Source organism: Dryas octopetala, chromosome 9, assembly GCF_963921425.1.
Source record: "Dryas octopetala chromosome 9, drDryOcto1.1, whole genome shotgun sequence".
In the NCBI taxonomy this organism is placed as follows: domain Eukaryota; kingdom Viridiplantae; phylum Streptophyta; class Magnoliopsida; order Rosales; family Rosaceae; genus Dryas; species Dryas octopetala.
The window spans coordinates 14148079-14163448 of NC_141374.1; the positions used below are offsets into that span (position 1 = coordinate 14148079).

The following is a 15370-nucleotide window of genomic DNA, read 5'->3' on the forward strand; positions in this document are numbered from 1 at the left end:
AAAATAAAAAATAAAATAAAAAAGGAAAAAACTTAAGCAACTGGTCTCGTGTACGGCTGTGCTACAAGGCTTAAAGCGACGTATGGCGTATTGATATTCTTGCAACTGATTGGTTTTGGCGAATGAGGCGTAGCACTTTAAGTGCAAAACAGTCATCCAGCGAAATATCTCCGGGCAAGATAGGGACTGTGCCAACATTGACTTACAGATAAGCCCGGTGGGCCCACTGGGAGCTATAATCTCACACTTACGACGACGTGGCGCGATCTGGTGGCGTTGATGAATCAGGGACGTAGGTAGCAAGTGTGTCGTGTAGCTTATTCGGTACGCGACGGTGCACGAAGGTTCATGCAGTTTCAAAGAGAAAAGGCAAAAGAGATTAGATAGATAGATTGATTTAGATCAATATTTGGGTCACTTAGGGGTCACCTCAAGTCACCCACCCCTCAAATTATAATTTCGACAATATTAAAATATAATCAGAATCGTTCATTTTTTAGATAACATATTAAAGATCATTTTTGTAAAAAATTAAATTAATTAAAAATCGTTTGATTATATAACTGTTATCAATTAAATAAAAAAAATAAATAATTTTTAATTAAAAAATAATTTTTTATTAAATTGTTAATTTCTTTTATTTAATTAATAATAATTATATAATTAAATAATTTATAATTAATTTAATTTTTTATAAAGATAATTTTTAACATATTTTCTAAAAATTGAATGGTTCTACACACCGATATTACCGAAATCATAATTTGAAAAGTGGGGTGACAGCCAAGTGACCCAAATATTGTTAATTCATTTATCAATTTATAGAGAAGAAGCAAGAGAGAGAGAGCGAGCTTCTTAAGACCACACCTATCTCTTCCTCTTCGGCCGACCATAGAATACTAAGAATAGGGTCTCTCTCTTCTCTCTGAAGAAAGACCCTCTCTTCCTCTATCTCCTCTCTCTCTCTCTCTCTTTATCTCTCTGCAATTTTCATTGACATTTGTTTTATTGGAAGCTCATCTGAAGATTTCATTTACATTTGTTTAGGTAAGCTTTCATTTCAGTTTGTTTTTACCTGTCTGATTTGCAGCTTCTGTGTATGAAAATTAGGGTTTTTGGGTTTTCTTCTGTTCTTTGAATTTAGTGTTCTATCCCCCTTTTAATCGATGATTCTTATCTATGCCAAAAAGAAAGTGTCTTTTGATGCTCAGGTTTTGAATTTGTTGGTATTGTGGTGATGGGTTATGTTCATAAAATTGATACGTTGCTTTGACTTTGAGCTCTTGCTCAAGTATTTGTTCACTATAATCTGGGTATTTAATATTAAAGGTTGTGCCTTTGAGCTTTTATGGTTGGATTTCTTTGATTTGTGGTTGCGAACTCCCTTGGTGTATATATCGCTGATAGTGTATCCTTCGTTAGTCTTACGATTGCTTTGTTTCTGAACTTTTTCCAAGGGAGTTCGCAACTTAAGCTCCTGGGTAACCGCTCCTAACTGTTATTAGATTTGTTGTTGAACTTGCTTAATCACTTCTATGCTGGTTTTGGTAGACCATGATGTTTAAAAAAACAGATTTTTCTGTTTTTTATTTTATTTTTTGCCCATATGAATGTGGAACATAAGTGTTAAGTTATTGGTGCAATCTGTTTTCTTTATTTTCTGTCTCTATGAATGTGTCAAATTGTCAAGTAAATTTAATACTGGTCGTTGCCAAATGCAGACGGTTGGCATCATGGCTAGGGTTCTGGTTCAGTCAACTAATATCCCTGGTGTTGTTGCTGGGCGAAGGCTTGGCCAATCTAAAGGATCTGGAAATGCCAAAAGGGCAGCCAAGATGATGTGTACTTTACGAGCACCTGGATTGAGAATGTCCAGTTTCTCTGGACTTCGAAGCGTTAATGCTGTAGATATTATGGCCAAGCCCGGGCAAGTGAACTTCTTATCTAAGGTGCGAGTTGCAATCTCCTCCAGGCGTCAAAGAGCTAGCAGATGTGTGCCTAAAGCCATGTTTGAACGCTTCACCGAAAAAGCAATTAAAGTAATTATGCTTGCTCAAGAGGAAGCAAGGCGACTAGGCCACAATTTCGTGGGAACCGAACAGATTCTATTGGGTCTTATTGGTGAAGGAACTGGTATTGCTGCGAAGGTTCTAAAATCAATGGGAATCAATCTCAAAGATGCACGGGTTGAAGTGGAAAAGATAATTGGAAGGGGTAGTGGATTTGTTGCCGTTGAAATTCCATTCACTCCTCGTGCAAAGCGAGTTTTGGAGCTGTCACTGGAGGAAGCTCGCCAACTTGGTACATTTCTTTCTCTTTCTCCTGCTCTCGAATAAGAAGCATCCATTTTTTAATTTAAGGGAATCCTACTTATATTCTCTGGGTCTTTCTGGTAATTTTGATGTGTAAGCCCTCACTTAAAGTAGGTACAGCAAGGTAAATGGACTGTATGGTATCCAACATAATCCTTGTGGAGTCGACCAACATTTTAATTGCACCACCTTGTGGGGTCCTTACATGAAATTGAAGACAAAAGTAGGTCATTAAAGGAAATATTGATGTATTTGAATTAAAATTAGTAGCATGGATTTGGTTGACTGCGGCAGAACTAATTCAATCCCTGTTAAATCAATTGTCTATTCGTGTTTCTTTCCTATATAAATCTGAGTTTCTTGATCACCCCTTTTTATCTTTATGCAAATTGGTAAGCATTTGCTTATTCCTATAAAGAAAAAAAAGTGGTTGCTTCTCTGGGTGAACTGAATAGACCATAAATGATTTATATTCATGTTTTTGGGTTAACTGAATAGACCATAAATGATTTATTTTCATTTTAGGCCATAACTATATTGGATCTGAGCACTTGCTTCTGGGACTGCTTCGGGAGGGCGAGGGAGTAGCAGCTCGTGTTCTTGAGAATTTAGGTGCCGACCCTAGTAACATTCGCACACAGGCAAGATAGCATCCTTATTTAGTTATATTTCTTTTAAAGAAATTCATTATAAGAAAGTAACCATGAAAAACTTTCGTGGTACATGCAGGTTATTCGTATGGTGGGTGAGAGCACAGAAGCTGTTGGTGCTGGTGTTGGAGGAAGCAGCAGTGGCAATAAGATGCCGACTCTAGAGGAGTATGGTACCAATTTGACTAAGCTAGCAGAAGAGGTAGGTTGACACTTCATTTTTTTATTTTTTGAATCTTTTATGCCAGTTGTAGAATGTGCTGCTTTTTTGTGTAAAGGCTTCTTACTTAAGATATTTTTCTTGCATTCTCAGGGTAAGTTGGATCCTGTTGTTGGAAGACAACCGCAAATAGAACGTGTTGTCCAAATTTTGGGTAGGCGGACTAAGAACAATCCCTGCCTCATTGGAGAACCTGGTGTTGGGAAGACTGCAATTGCGGAAGGACTTGCTCAACGGATTTCAACTGGTGATGTCCCTGAAACAATAGAGGGAAAGAAGGTGTGTGTGAGTTTATTTATAATGTAACATTGTGTGTGTGGGCGCAAAGGCTAGGCGCAATATGTTCAACTCTTGGGTTTTCTTTGATTCTGTTTATATTATCCTTTAATACCTTGGAAAGCAATGTAATGAATTATGTCACTTTTTATTTTTAGGTTATTACTCTCGATATGGGTCTCCTTGTTGCTGGTACAAAGTACCGTGGAGAGTTTGAGGAAAGATTAAAGAAGCTAATGGAGGAAATCAAACAAAGTGATGAGATCATTTTATTTATTGATGAAGTGCACACTTTAATTGGAGCAGGAGCAGCAGAAGGGGCAATTGATGCCGCAAATATATTAAAACCAGCTCTTGCAAGAGGTGAACTGCAGGTAATTTTTTCAGTATGATGTATGGACAGAAAGAACATAACCATTGTTTCTTTTTTTGTTATGTACTGAATCAAGTGTGCTGTTTTATTATATATATGAATCTCTTTGTTAACTAGATGTCTGGGGGTTGAGATTATGTTCTTGTCATGGGCTCTTTGTTTTCCTGATTTTGAGAAGATCATGGAATTCCTGATGATCCTTTTTTTGGGTCATAGAATTCCTGATGGTTTAGGAATTATGTGCTTGTTACATTATAGTAGTTTACTGAGGCTTGCATATTGCTTTCAAATAGTAAGTTTTATCTCTATTGCTGCAGTGCATTGGGGCCACAACACTAGATGAATACAGAAAGCACATTGAGAAAGACCCAGCCTTGGAAAGACGATTTCAACCAGTCAAAGTTCCTGAACCAACTGTGGACGAAACCATACAGATTTTGAGAGGGCTTCGAGAGCGGTATGAGATTCACCACAAGCTCCGCTATACTGATGAAGCCCTGGTATCGGCTGCACAGCTATCATACCAGTACATCAGGTAGGTTGCCCTCTATATGCCTCAATTTTGCATCCCTACTTCTATGTAAAGTTGCTTTTCATTGCTTTACATCGAGTATGCATGGCATGCCTATTTTGTACTGATTTGAAGAATAAATCAGTGGAAATTTATTGATCGAAAGAATAATTACAGTGTGCATCCTGTTGTGGATGAATTGTGTAGCTAAAGTGAAGAACTTTATGTGTATGAATGCCAAATTCAGTGATAAGTGCACTTTTGATTGTATAAACATTGTTGTCTAACAGGAAGTTTAGCTTCCTTGAATAGTGATCGGCATCTTAAGTATTCATTTAGTATCTTTATGGCGATTTTTTTACTCCCATTTTTTGGTTTGTTTGTTTTTACTGGTGCTAGCTACTTCTTCCTTTCCCTATGGATATACAATTGAATTGTTTTGTTCTAATTGATAATTGTGTATACTTACAGTGATCGCTTTCTGCCTGATAAAGCAATTGACTTGATTGATGAAGCTGGTTCTCGTGTTCGGCTTCGTCATGCACAGGTATGACCTCACTTTTTCATTCAGACAGCCAGTTTTTTTTATTGTTGGGCTTTTTTGAGTTGATGGGGAGCATGTTATATGTTCTTTGCAGCTACCTGAAGAAGCAAGAGAGCTTGAGAAAGAACTGAGGCAGATCACTAAGGAGAAGAATGAAGCTGTTCGAAGCCAAGACTTTGAGAAGGTACAAATTTATGCTGCTAACTGTGCTTTGCATTACTATGCATGCTGGAATTCTAAATGACATGTTTCCATTATTTCCATGATGATGAACCAGATAGAGCCATTGTGAAAAAACAAAATCATTTTAGGGATTTTAAACATACTGAATCAATAGAAGTTGCTACTAGCAATATCTATAAGCTTTCAAGTGGTTTTTAGAGTAAAATCATATCAGAATTTTTGAGTTTCTAATTGTAAATTTATAATGTCAAATATTGTTACCTGTTAATCTGTGGCTTGAAAAAGCTTTCATCGGTTAAGCTGATAATATAAGTTCTTGGACAGGCTGGCGAATTACGTGACAGAGAAATGGACCTTAAGGCTCAGATCTCAGCTGTTGTTGACAAAGGCAAGGAGATGAGCAAGGCGGAGAGTGAGGCAGGGGATGTAGGTCCTCTTGTGACTGAAGTCGATATTCAACATATTGTGTCCTCCTGGACTGGAATTCCAGTTGAGAAGGTGTCAACTGATGAATCGGATCGCCTCCTCAAGATGGAAGAGTCCCTTCATAAGCGGGTTATTGGTCAGGATGAAGCAGTCAAGGCTATTAGTCGTGCTATTCGCCGAGCTCGTGTTGGACTGAAGAATCCTAATCGTCCAATTGCCAGTTTCATCTTTTCTGGTCCAACTGGTGTTGGAAAATCTGAGCTGGCAAAAGCTTTGGCTGCTTACTACTTTGGCTCTGAAGAAGCCATGATTCGGCTTGATATGAGTGAGTTCATGGAAAGGCACACAGTTTCCAAGCTCATTGGTTCTCCCCCTGGTTATGTTGGTTACACTGAGGGAGGTCAGCTGACTGAAGCTGTTCGACGTCGTCCTTACACTGTGGTGCTTTTTGATGAGATTGAGAAGGCTCATCCTGATGTCTTCAACATGATGCTTCAAATACTTGAGGATGGAAGATTGACCGACAGCAAAGGTAGAACTGTGGATTTCAAGAATACACTTCTGATCATGACATCTAATGTTGGAAGCAGTGTTATTGAGAAAGGAGGCCGGAGAATAGGATTTGACCTTGATTATGATGAGAAGGATAGCAGTTACAACCGAATAAAGAGCTTGGTGACAGAGGAACTGAAACAGTACTTTAGACCAGAGTTCTTAAATAGGTTGGATGAAATGATTGTTTTCCGGCAGCTCACTAAGCTGGAGGTCAAGGATATAGCAGATATAATGCTGAAGGAGGTTTTCGAGAGGCTGAAGACTAAAGAGATAGAGCTTCAAGTGACAGAGAGGTTTAGGGATAGAGTGGTTGACGAAGGATATAACCCAAGCTATGGAGCAAGGCCTCTAAGAAGAGCCATAATGAGACTTTTGGAGGACAGCATGGCTGAGAAGATGCTTGCAAGGGAGATCAAAGAGGGCGACTCAGTTATCGTGGATGTTGATTCTGATGGCAATGTGACCGTGCTCAATGGTAGCAGTGGTTCTCCCGAGTCTTTGCCAGAGGCAATTCCCGTTTGAATCTTAACAATATAGCCACTTTTGTTAACCTTTTGCCAATATGTCTGTATTTTTTATTTTTTTTTCGTTTGAACTTTTTTATTATTGGTAGTCTGTTGTTTTCTTAAAGTAATAGTTGGTAGCGGTAATTGAAAGCTGCTTTTTTAATGGTTGACTTGATTATTCAAGGCTGTACCAGTTATATAGAAGAATAGCATGCATTTTTCATTCGCAAAATACTAGGTTCAGTTTTTTCTTTTACATAGCTTGTCTGGTAAAACTGGTTTTGGGAATTCTGGTTTTTTATAATAAAAGAATTGTCTTGCTTCACTCCTCAATTCTATCCGTTGTGATGTTGAGTTATAATGTTCTATGACTGTGATGTTAAATAATGATAGCAGGTCATATTTCACGTGAATTATTAACAGGTGACTGAAGTCTTTATATTATAAGGTAAAAGTTGTTGATATTCATTTCTTAAGGTAGCAATCCTCTTAACGAGTTTGTTGAATCAGACCAGCCTACACTCAAAGTTCAGTCAATGATTGAGCCTACACTCAAAATTCAGTTAAAAATTGCGTATTCAAGCATGTACCAACTATTAGTTTAGTGTTATTTCTTCACAATACGGAAGTATGTACACATGAAAAGCAGGGTATGGGCCGTATGGCCGATAACTTACATTGGGAATTCATCCCATAATTCACTGGGACTATACATACAGTACCTTTGGATATGCTAGCCGCTGGGTCGAATTCGATGATACAAATACTACTTCTATGGAACTTGAAACCCAGATATATATAAACCCCACCACCACTCCCAAATACTGAGCTAAAGCTCCATTACAAGAGTCTTCAACAATGTTTCTGTAGATATCTACAAGAACGACTGCTATATTATGCAACCAAGGGTCCTTACTTTCCAAAAACACCTTATGGAAATTAATAAGAAGCTTGAGAATCCTTAATCTTCCACATCTGAATGAGACCTCTGTGTAGGGCTGACGCTTCCACCTCGACTAATTTTTAGTGCTGTCAAAACCTTTTGTATTTCCATTGTCATTGCACTATCTACACTACCTGATGATAGTTTCTTGTGTGATTTCTGCAAATGAAGCTTAAGCGAGCTGCTACTCAAACCTGCATTCACCCCACAGATTGGGCAAACTTTCATCATTGGCTTCCTCTGTTGCCACTCCATGGAAACTTTCCCACGCAGTTTCTTATCCAGATCTAATAGGATCTTTGCAAACCCATCATTGGGTTGTGCACGGCGATGAACTCGCTTTAGAGCATTCCAAGCTTCTAATAGAGTGGAATTCCTGCACCACAAGAAGAAGATTATTTAACAAAGCATTTCTCAAAGTAATCTTGTTGAAATCACAATTCACGGACACAGGTCTATGAGGATGTTCCATATCAGTATATACGTTCAACAATGTATATTGCAGTTTTTACTTACTTTCTGAGCATTAGGTATGCAAGCACTAGCGTGGCACTTCTACTTCTCCCCTCAAAGCAATGAACCAGAACCTTCCCTCCTATTTGTTCAACATGATCAATAAAATGGAAAGCTTCATCAAAGATACTGCTGATGTTTGAATCTTCATTGTCACATATCTGTTCAAAGGGGGCAGATAGCATATAATCAGGACAATGCAGGTGCCAGAAATCCAACGAAGACAAAAAATACATGCAGATTTGGTGATCCAAATCCAACAAAGCCTTTCATCTTACTAAAGATACTTGGAGATAGCATATATATTTACACACACACACACAGAGACAGAGAGAGAGAGAGAGATTTCAGTATGTGCACATGTTTCCGGGAGCAAAGATATTATGAGATAACCTTCACATGGGCTTATTTGGATGTGGATGTGGACATAAGCAAAATAATTCCCTACATGAAGTGAACCAACAATGGGAATAACAGTTGAGAAAGAGAACTTACTGAGAAATTTTTATACTCAAATAGATCAGGAAACTGAGAATCTGCCTGTCCAATTTCATTGGAACACAAACACAATATGTGAGTAATTCCTAAGCGTTGCAGTGTGAATACAGATCGTGCAGCCAGGGCCCCGCCAATGAACAGGATACTTGTGATGGAAGATGGCCTCTCTGTACTTGCAGCCTCAGATATCAAGGCAATCCTCTCAAGAATATGTTCAAGTCTGACCTGTCATAGAGAAAATGTTTAAAAAAGAAGAAAGGAAAGTAAAAAAAAAAAAAAAGGTGGGGCAAGCTTTTCTCAGAAATATGTCCCCCTAAATAGTGGAATAGAATTATAATATATTTTAAATTTGTAGAGAGAGAGAGAGAGAGAGAGAGAGAGAGAGAGAGAGAGAGAGAGTTCAATAAAAATATTACCTTTAATTCATAGGCATCAACAACACTGTTATTGTCACTACCCTCAAAAAACCCAGCATTAAAATTGTTCTCGTTGCAGAGTTTGACAGCTTCGGTCTTTAGCATTTCATTCCACTGTTCCAATTCTTTGCTTGATTCAGCATCGACCTGAGCATTACAATATTGAAGTTTTTTTTTATTTTTTTTTTCTTATAAAAACATTGTATTAACAAAGGACTTTCTGTTCCACATAGCATGAACTTTATTCCCCAACTCATCATGATTATCTAAATATTCATCTCCTACATGTTTGACTGATATACATGCAACTAGAATATCTAGTACAGTATCATGAGAAGAAAGCAGCTCCAGAATCAACATATAATTTCCCTTGTTTGAAACAAATGTTAGGAAAATTAATCACGTCACCTATCATAACAGATAATATATGCCCACAGATCAACATCACAAAGCATAGCATGTATTTTTGAGACAGAAGACACTGCTTAGTCAATTTCATTCGTGATTCTACGCTACACCATAGAAATTATCTGCATTTTATAATATCCGAACCATTACACAATTTGGTTAATATTCAAAACATATCCCAGAATGAAAAGTAGTCCCAGTTTCTCTGACAACACGCAATATGAATAGCATACCATTGACTATTAATCATATCGGTAGATGAATTCAATGATGAAAACTTCCCAACTCATTTTAGACATCATGAAGTAATAAGAAAGTTCAGTTTTCCTTGAGTAAACTTCCAAACCTTGGCATATTTATGGAAGTCCCGGAGCTTTGCTGTCAAACGCAGACCCACACTCCCTTTATAGCACTTCCCCGGCCAACTATCCCGTGACATGGGAGAGCTGGAGTCTGAGCTTTCTTTATTTCCTGAAGATGAAGCCCTTATAGCAGTTCTCTGCAATTCAGAATCACTAAAATCTGGATGGTTCTCATTAACAAGCTGTTCCTTACTTGGTGGAGGAGAAGAACAACGAATACTTACACCAGCATGTAAGGGCGACTCAGGAACTACCAAATCCTCTTTGTCGGACTCCCCTGAGTATATTTTATCTATAATATTAAAAAATGCTCGTAATAAGTTATCCAGTTTTTGGTGAAGTGTGAGTAAGAATATATGAAATCCCTGCAGATCCCTAAGAGCAGCTTTGAATCCACTACGGAATTCTTGAACAACCGAAGTCATTTCAATCACCCGTGTATCAGAAGCATTGGCAACTTGTAAGGGAAGACGTCCTAATTTTCCTCCTGTTATGTCATGTAACAGATTAGAGGAGTATTCAGAACTGTTGAGTAGTAACTCAACCAACTTAGGATAAAATTCCTGGTCATTTGCACGTTTTCCAGCAGGAGGTCGACGAGGAACACCGGAATCAATAGCCACAATCTGAAAATCAGAAAACATTGATTCATCTGATAGTTGACTCTTTAAACTCATCTGACTAGATCTTGGCGACTCCATAATATCTGAAAGATCAGAGGTCTGAGATACCAATCCTGAATTATGAGCACCCAATCTGCTATCTACTGAAGTTGCCCTTCTATCCTTTTGAAGAGCTTTGATCACTCTTGGTCTGTATCGCTTGATAGCAGAGTCATAGGCTTCCTCAAATCTGTCCATATTTGCAAAGGCCATTTTGTCAGCCAACAACAAATTTGCAGAATTTCCCCGCCATCTGAGCTCACGGCAAGGAAGCCTATCTTCATTTCTGATAACAAGGTCCAACATCAAGATCCTACCAAGAGCAGCTGCTATTTTTTCTGCAGTTTCCCTTGACTCAAATGCAGTTGAGTTTTCTAGTAAAGGAGACCCGTGAACATAGCTGCAAAAATGAAATCTTTGGTCTTCATACCATATAAAAGATCTAGTTATCTACTGGGAATCATTTTCTAGTGCTCACATCATGGAACATCATGCATCCTTATTTAATTGCTATTATAAATATACAGGAATGGGGACCAGAGAGTATGATCTAGAAAACCAAGGGCATATGTTAACTGTATGTGTAATGGCCCCAGAAAACAACACAAAGTCACAAACATTTTTCCATGGCTCTAACTAGTCATGTGCATGCTAGGTAACAGTCTCATGGAATCTATGGAAAATTGGAAATGCTTGATCAAATGACCCTGAACTCTTCAACAACAGTGCATTGGGTAAATAAGCTCAGGCAAAATACGTTATCATCTATGCAGACCAATATATAGTAGAATAAAGTTAAAAAGCTATTATATTACTTGACTTGTCTATCCCTTTATCAACAAAAAGTTGCACTAGATGGTGAATGAAGCACAAATATTTCATACTGCAGCATTAACACCTCAGTTACGTAAAAAAATAGAAACATTAAGGTTGTAGTTAGACCTCACCTCATGAGCAAAAGGCATCGGCTAAGTTCAAGAGCTTCCAAAAGTTCTGAACATGTCATTTCCCCACCTTCATCTCCTTCTGAACATGCTGCCTCTCTTGCTTTCTCTGCAGCTTCCTTCATCTGAAGCCACTCCGGACTAGGATTATGAATGACTCTGGCCTGCAATATCCAACAGAATAAATCAGTAAAAGAAAACACAAATTACACAGAGAATACTGATTATGGTGAATATAATATGATTGCAGGAGTGACAAGGAACAACCTGTGGAGTTCGAATTCCAAGCCACTTTGCAAATTCATAACCAAGACGTTCAGATTGTGTGGCCATCCTTGAAGATGATATCTTTATGACAGCTGCTGCTTCCTTAGGAAAAGCATCATCATTCCCCGGCTGGTTGAATAGGGCAAAGAAGACAACTCCCCCTGAATTCACAGTGACCTATATGCACACAACGAAAGAGAAGATGAGGCAGCAGATAAGAATATAAATAATAATGCACATATTTCTTCTCTGATTCAATCCAGTAAACGGAACATGATGTTCTATATACTATAGTTAAAAGAGATTACACACCTCAAGAGCCTTATTCATTTCATCCTCAGAATTTTCATTGCTACTACTATGTTCAGTGTGGTGAAGTGAAGAAAGCCAATCCCAGGAAAAAGAACTTGACTCAATGTCCAATATAGCAGCTTTACCAAGTCTCTCCCAGAGATTGACTTCTGTGGTTTGCTCAGAAGGCAGAGGACCTTTCCAGTCATCAATAGATTCTCCTGCACTGAATGGCAACCAAGATGACTACCACGCAAAATCAGAAATTTCATTCTATAGAGGTTGTTACTATGCATTTCAATGCATGTAAACACAAATTATTATGTCATGGTTTTTTATCTCACTATTACATGTAGCACTTCATAGTCCATACTCATACATAGTATTCCAAGAGTTTGTGAGTAGAAGGTTACTTATTGAGGGCAGAAATAATGGACACAGGTACTTCTATCCTCAAGTGATACGTAAAAAATCCAAAATCACCTTTTAATGATGCACTCACTTAGACAAAATACTCACAAGACTTGCAAATCTATGTCCATTATCAAATTATCACACAAAAGTTGACCAACAACAAAATTCTAATGATAAAGAAGGGAAACACATAAGATAACAAAATTGAAACAAACCTAGAAGGCATGGTGTCAAGCCTTGTAGGGCGGTAAGGGAAGCCAGATGAGTGATATTTGGCACTACGTTTACGGACCAACTCCAGCCATTGCGTGATCCTATACGCCGGCCCTGATGCAATGTCGCCCAACATATACAAGACCTGCATTCCCAATACAACCCCAACTAAATTTAATTTCATCTTTGTTTCTCTAAACTTCAGTCACTATCTTTGTTTCATCTATGGAAAATTTATATTACAACACCAGCATTCCAAGAATGCTAACTATACAAATATGATTCCCATTTGCTCTTTCCTCTTTCTAGTTTTTTTTTTTTTTTTTTTTTTTTTTTTTTTTTTTTTTTTTTTTTTTTTTAAACAAACAAAAGCGTTATCATTACCTGCTTCTGGTAAATGCATATAAAAGTTACTAACCCGGGAAGTAACAGTGAGAGGCAAAGGAGCCTCAAGCTCGTCAGATCCGGGGTACAAGTCTTCCTCTTTGCCCTGCAATTCCAGCATATAAACAGCAAGAAGATATCAGAAAACACAATTTGTTTTATTTTTTAAAGAAATCCCAAAAAAGAATTGCCACATTTATGCAATGAGCTGAAAACCCAGATCCCAAAAGACCCCAAATATATGAATCCAATGTGAATTAAGTCAATTAACCAATAGAGAATGAGATTTAATAATTTAAAAGAAAATAAAAAAGATTAAAGAGAATGAAGGGGAATACCTGGACCTGCAGGGGGTTGATGATTGCAGGCTCCCGCTTTTGCTCTTTTGCCATAATGTTTATTTTTGGGTATTGGTTTTCTTTAGAAAAAATAATGGGAGGGTAGTAGGTACCACTCTGTGTCTGTCCTTGGATTCAGTTGGAGAGAGAGAGAGAGAAAACTGGCACGGGCTAAGTATAAACTCGACAAACAAAAGCAGTTCGCTTTTTTAAGGACTGAGTACGAGATAGTTGAAGTTGGCGCCTTTTCAGGGTTGCCGACTTGCTGTGCTCAAACTATACGGTGTACTGTGTACAAACAACTATGGCTTAAAACTAGTGGTGGGCTAGTAGAGGAAGGCAAGTGGGTCGATCTTTTTGGCTTAAAACTGTTTATAAAATGTGGGAAATGGAGGTTTTACTGGTTTGGTCTGCAACTGTAGTGAGATGGGGCTTTGGGAATTGGTTGTTGTTAGTTATCGTTGTTGCTTCAAAGCTATGATGAGGATTACGCACTCTTTTGCTTTGTTTTTTTTTTTTTTTTGGCCAAGACTCTTTTGCTTTGTTTAATCAGACTATGCATGCAGTGGGTCATACGGTAATGGGTTTATATTTACATTACAGTACTATAGCATAATGCATGAGACCCACCGACTGTTTAATTTAATTTAATTATAGAGTTAATTACACTTACACCCCTTGAGGTTTATCGTCTTTTCATATACATCCCATGTAGTTTCAATAATTACACATACACCCCCTGAGGTTTCAAAACTGTTGCATATAACCCTCTATAGTGAGACAAAAAATGATGAGAAATTATGTAAAAGGCATACTAAGGGATAAAATGGCCTAATAAGATTACTTAAGGTGTAAGGTCCAACCTCAATACAAATTTTTTTTTTGTTTATTTATTTTTTTCTCTTGTATGGGGTTATATGCAACCGTTTTGAAATCTCATGGGATGTATGTGTAATTATTGAAACCTCAGAGGTGTATGTGAAAAGACGATAAATCTCATGGGGTGTAAGTGTAATTAACTCTTTAATTATATGTATACTTTGTCCAGATCTCCAAGAGTTCTATTCTTGTTTGGGGACAAACTAATTTAAAAGGAAATATGAGTTTGAATTTCTAATTCTAAAGAAGCAACATAGTTGGTAATCAAAATGGGAAATTAAATTTCTTTTAATTACACCGTAGATTGACTGAAACAAAGATATGAATGTAGATTTTCACATTTATGAAAAACAGTTCATTGATTTGATAGGCATAGTCTTGATGATTGACATATCAACTTATCAAGCTACCATCACCCCCTTTTAATACTATATGTTGCTAGGCAATTATTGGATGCTAAAAACTTGTGCTATTTAAGGAATGAGCATGTATCACAATATCTAATCACCCTTAGTCTTAAACAAGGAATAAAATTTTGGGTTTCGAAGAAATTTCGATGAAAATTTCGAAGATTTTTAAATTTCGACAAAAATGAGACGGAAATGATGGAAATTGCTATCAAAATACGGAAATTTTGAATGAAACTTTACCATATGTTTATTTAATATATTATCTACTAAATTGATAAAAAACATTGAAGAAATCAAATTATATAGTAGGTTTTATGTGATATAAGATGAATATAGTACACGCTGAAGACAAATACTGTTAAATAAAATTAGTATATTATTTATACTCTATAATCTGTATACTAAACCCTATGTATTTTATGATCTATATTCTATATTGTTTAGAATATGGTATATGATATTAGGGTTTAGGCCTTTTAGGATATTTTAAATTATTTTTTATATAGAAATATATTATAGTTTACTAATTTATGGTTTAAAAACAACTAAACGAAACTCCAAAACGGCCAAATAAAACTTCAAACCATTTCTTTTCTTTACAATTGTCCAAAGGCCCCAAACCGGCAAACCCCAATCAATCCTAAACCTTTTAAATTTTTTCTCTTTTTTTTTTTTTTTCTTTTTTTTCTCTTTTTTTTTTTCCTCCCTTTTCTTTTCTTCTTTTTTTTCCCTTTCTTTCCTTTCCTTTCTTCTCCCCCGAGTCTCCAGTCAGCACTCAGCAGCTACTGTTTTTTTTTTTTTTTCTCTCTCTCTCTCTCTCTCTCTCTCTCCCTCCCCCTCTGCCGTCGCCCCCCGCCATCGCTCCCCCGCCG

The 15370-nt window shown here is 37.2% G+C and overlaps 2 protein-coding genes across 3 annotated transcripts; one reads left to right on the forward strand and one right to left on the reverse strand.

Moving 5' to 3' along the window:
- The first annotated feature begins 851 nt into the window (after positions 1 to 851).
- On the forward strand, positions 852 to 6779 carry LOC147274469 (chaperone protein ClpC, chloroplastic). Its single transcript, XM_086255953.1, has 10 exons — positions 852 to 1047; positions 1722 to 2301; positions 2838 to 2953; positions 3042 to 3164; positions 3276 to 3461; positions 3617 to 3832; positions 4149 to 4366; positions 4814 to 4889; positions 4981 to 5070; positions 5394 to 6779. Exons 2-10 carry the CDS (start codon positions 1734 to 1736, stop codon positions 6570 to 6572), a joined length of 2772 nt encoding a protein of 923 aa, XP_086112079.1. The 5' UTR covers positions 852 to 1047; positions 1722 to 1733; the 3' UTR covers positions 6573 to 6779.
- A 382-nt stretch (positions 6780 to 7161) lies between these two features.
- On the reverse strand, positions 7162 to 13657 carry LOC147274470 (dual specificity protein phosphatase family protein). Of its 2 annotated transcripts, none has more exons than XM_086256719.1 (11): positions 13210 to 13657; positions 12906 to 12977; positions 12490 to 12632; positions 11882 to 12086; positions 11570 to 11746; positions 11306 to 11466; positions 9681 to 10758; positions 8927 to 9073; positions 8508 to 8735; positions 8016 to 8173; positions 7162 to 7875 (listed from the first exon to the last, which is right to left on the reverse strand). In XM_086256719.1, the coding sequence occupies exons 1-11, from the start codon at positions 13261 to 13263 to the stop codon at positions 7518 to 7520; spliced, it is 2781 nt and encodes a 926-aa protein (XP_086112845.1). In that variant the 5' UTR covers positions 13264 to 13657; the 3' UTR covers positions 7162 to 7517. The 2 variants fall into 2 exon arrangements, with proteins under 2 accessions (XP_086112845.1, XP_086112846.1); XM_086256720.1 differs by having other exon boundaries at positions 11882 to 12081; positions 12906 to 12998; positions 13211 to 13310.
- Between the last annotated feature and the right edge of the window lie 1713 nt (positions 13658 to 15370).

Bases quoted from the DNA above. Each gene is read 5' to 3' on its own strand.
- LOC147274470 (XM_086256720.1), bottom strand. From the start codon at position 13,263: ATGGCAAAAGAGCAAAAGCGGGAGCCTGCAATCATCAACCCCCTGCAG. The intron at 8,174-8,507 runs GTAAGTTCTCTT...CCCTTTGAACAG, and splicing joins TTGAGTATAAAAATTTCTCA to ATATGTGACAATGAAGATTC. The intron at 7,876-8,015 runs GTAAGTAAAAAC...CTTGTGGTGCAG, and splicing joins GCATACCTAATGCTCAGAAA to GAATTCCACTCTATTAGAAG.
- LOC147274469 (XM_086255953.1), top strand. From the start codon at position 1,734: ATGGCTAGGGTTCTGGTTCAGTCAACTAATATCCCTGGTGTTGTTGCT. The intron at 3,833-4,148 runs GTAATTTTTTCA...CTATTGCTGCAG, and splicing joins TTGCAAGAGGTGAACTGCAG to TGCATTGGGGCCACAACACT. The intron at 4,367-4,813 runs GTAGGTTGCCCT...GTATACTTACAG, and splicing joins CTATCATACCAGTACATCAG to TGATCGCTTTCTGCCTGATA.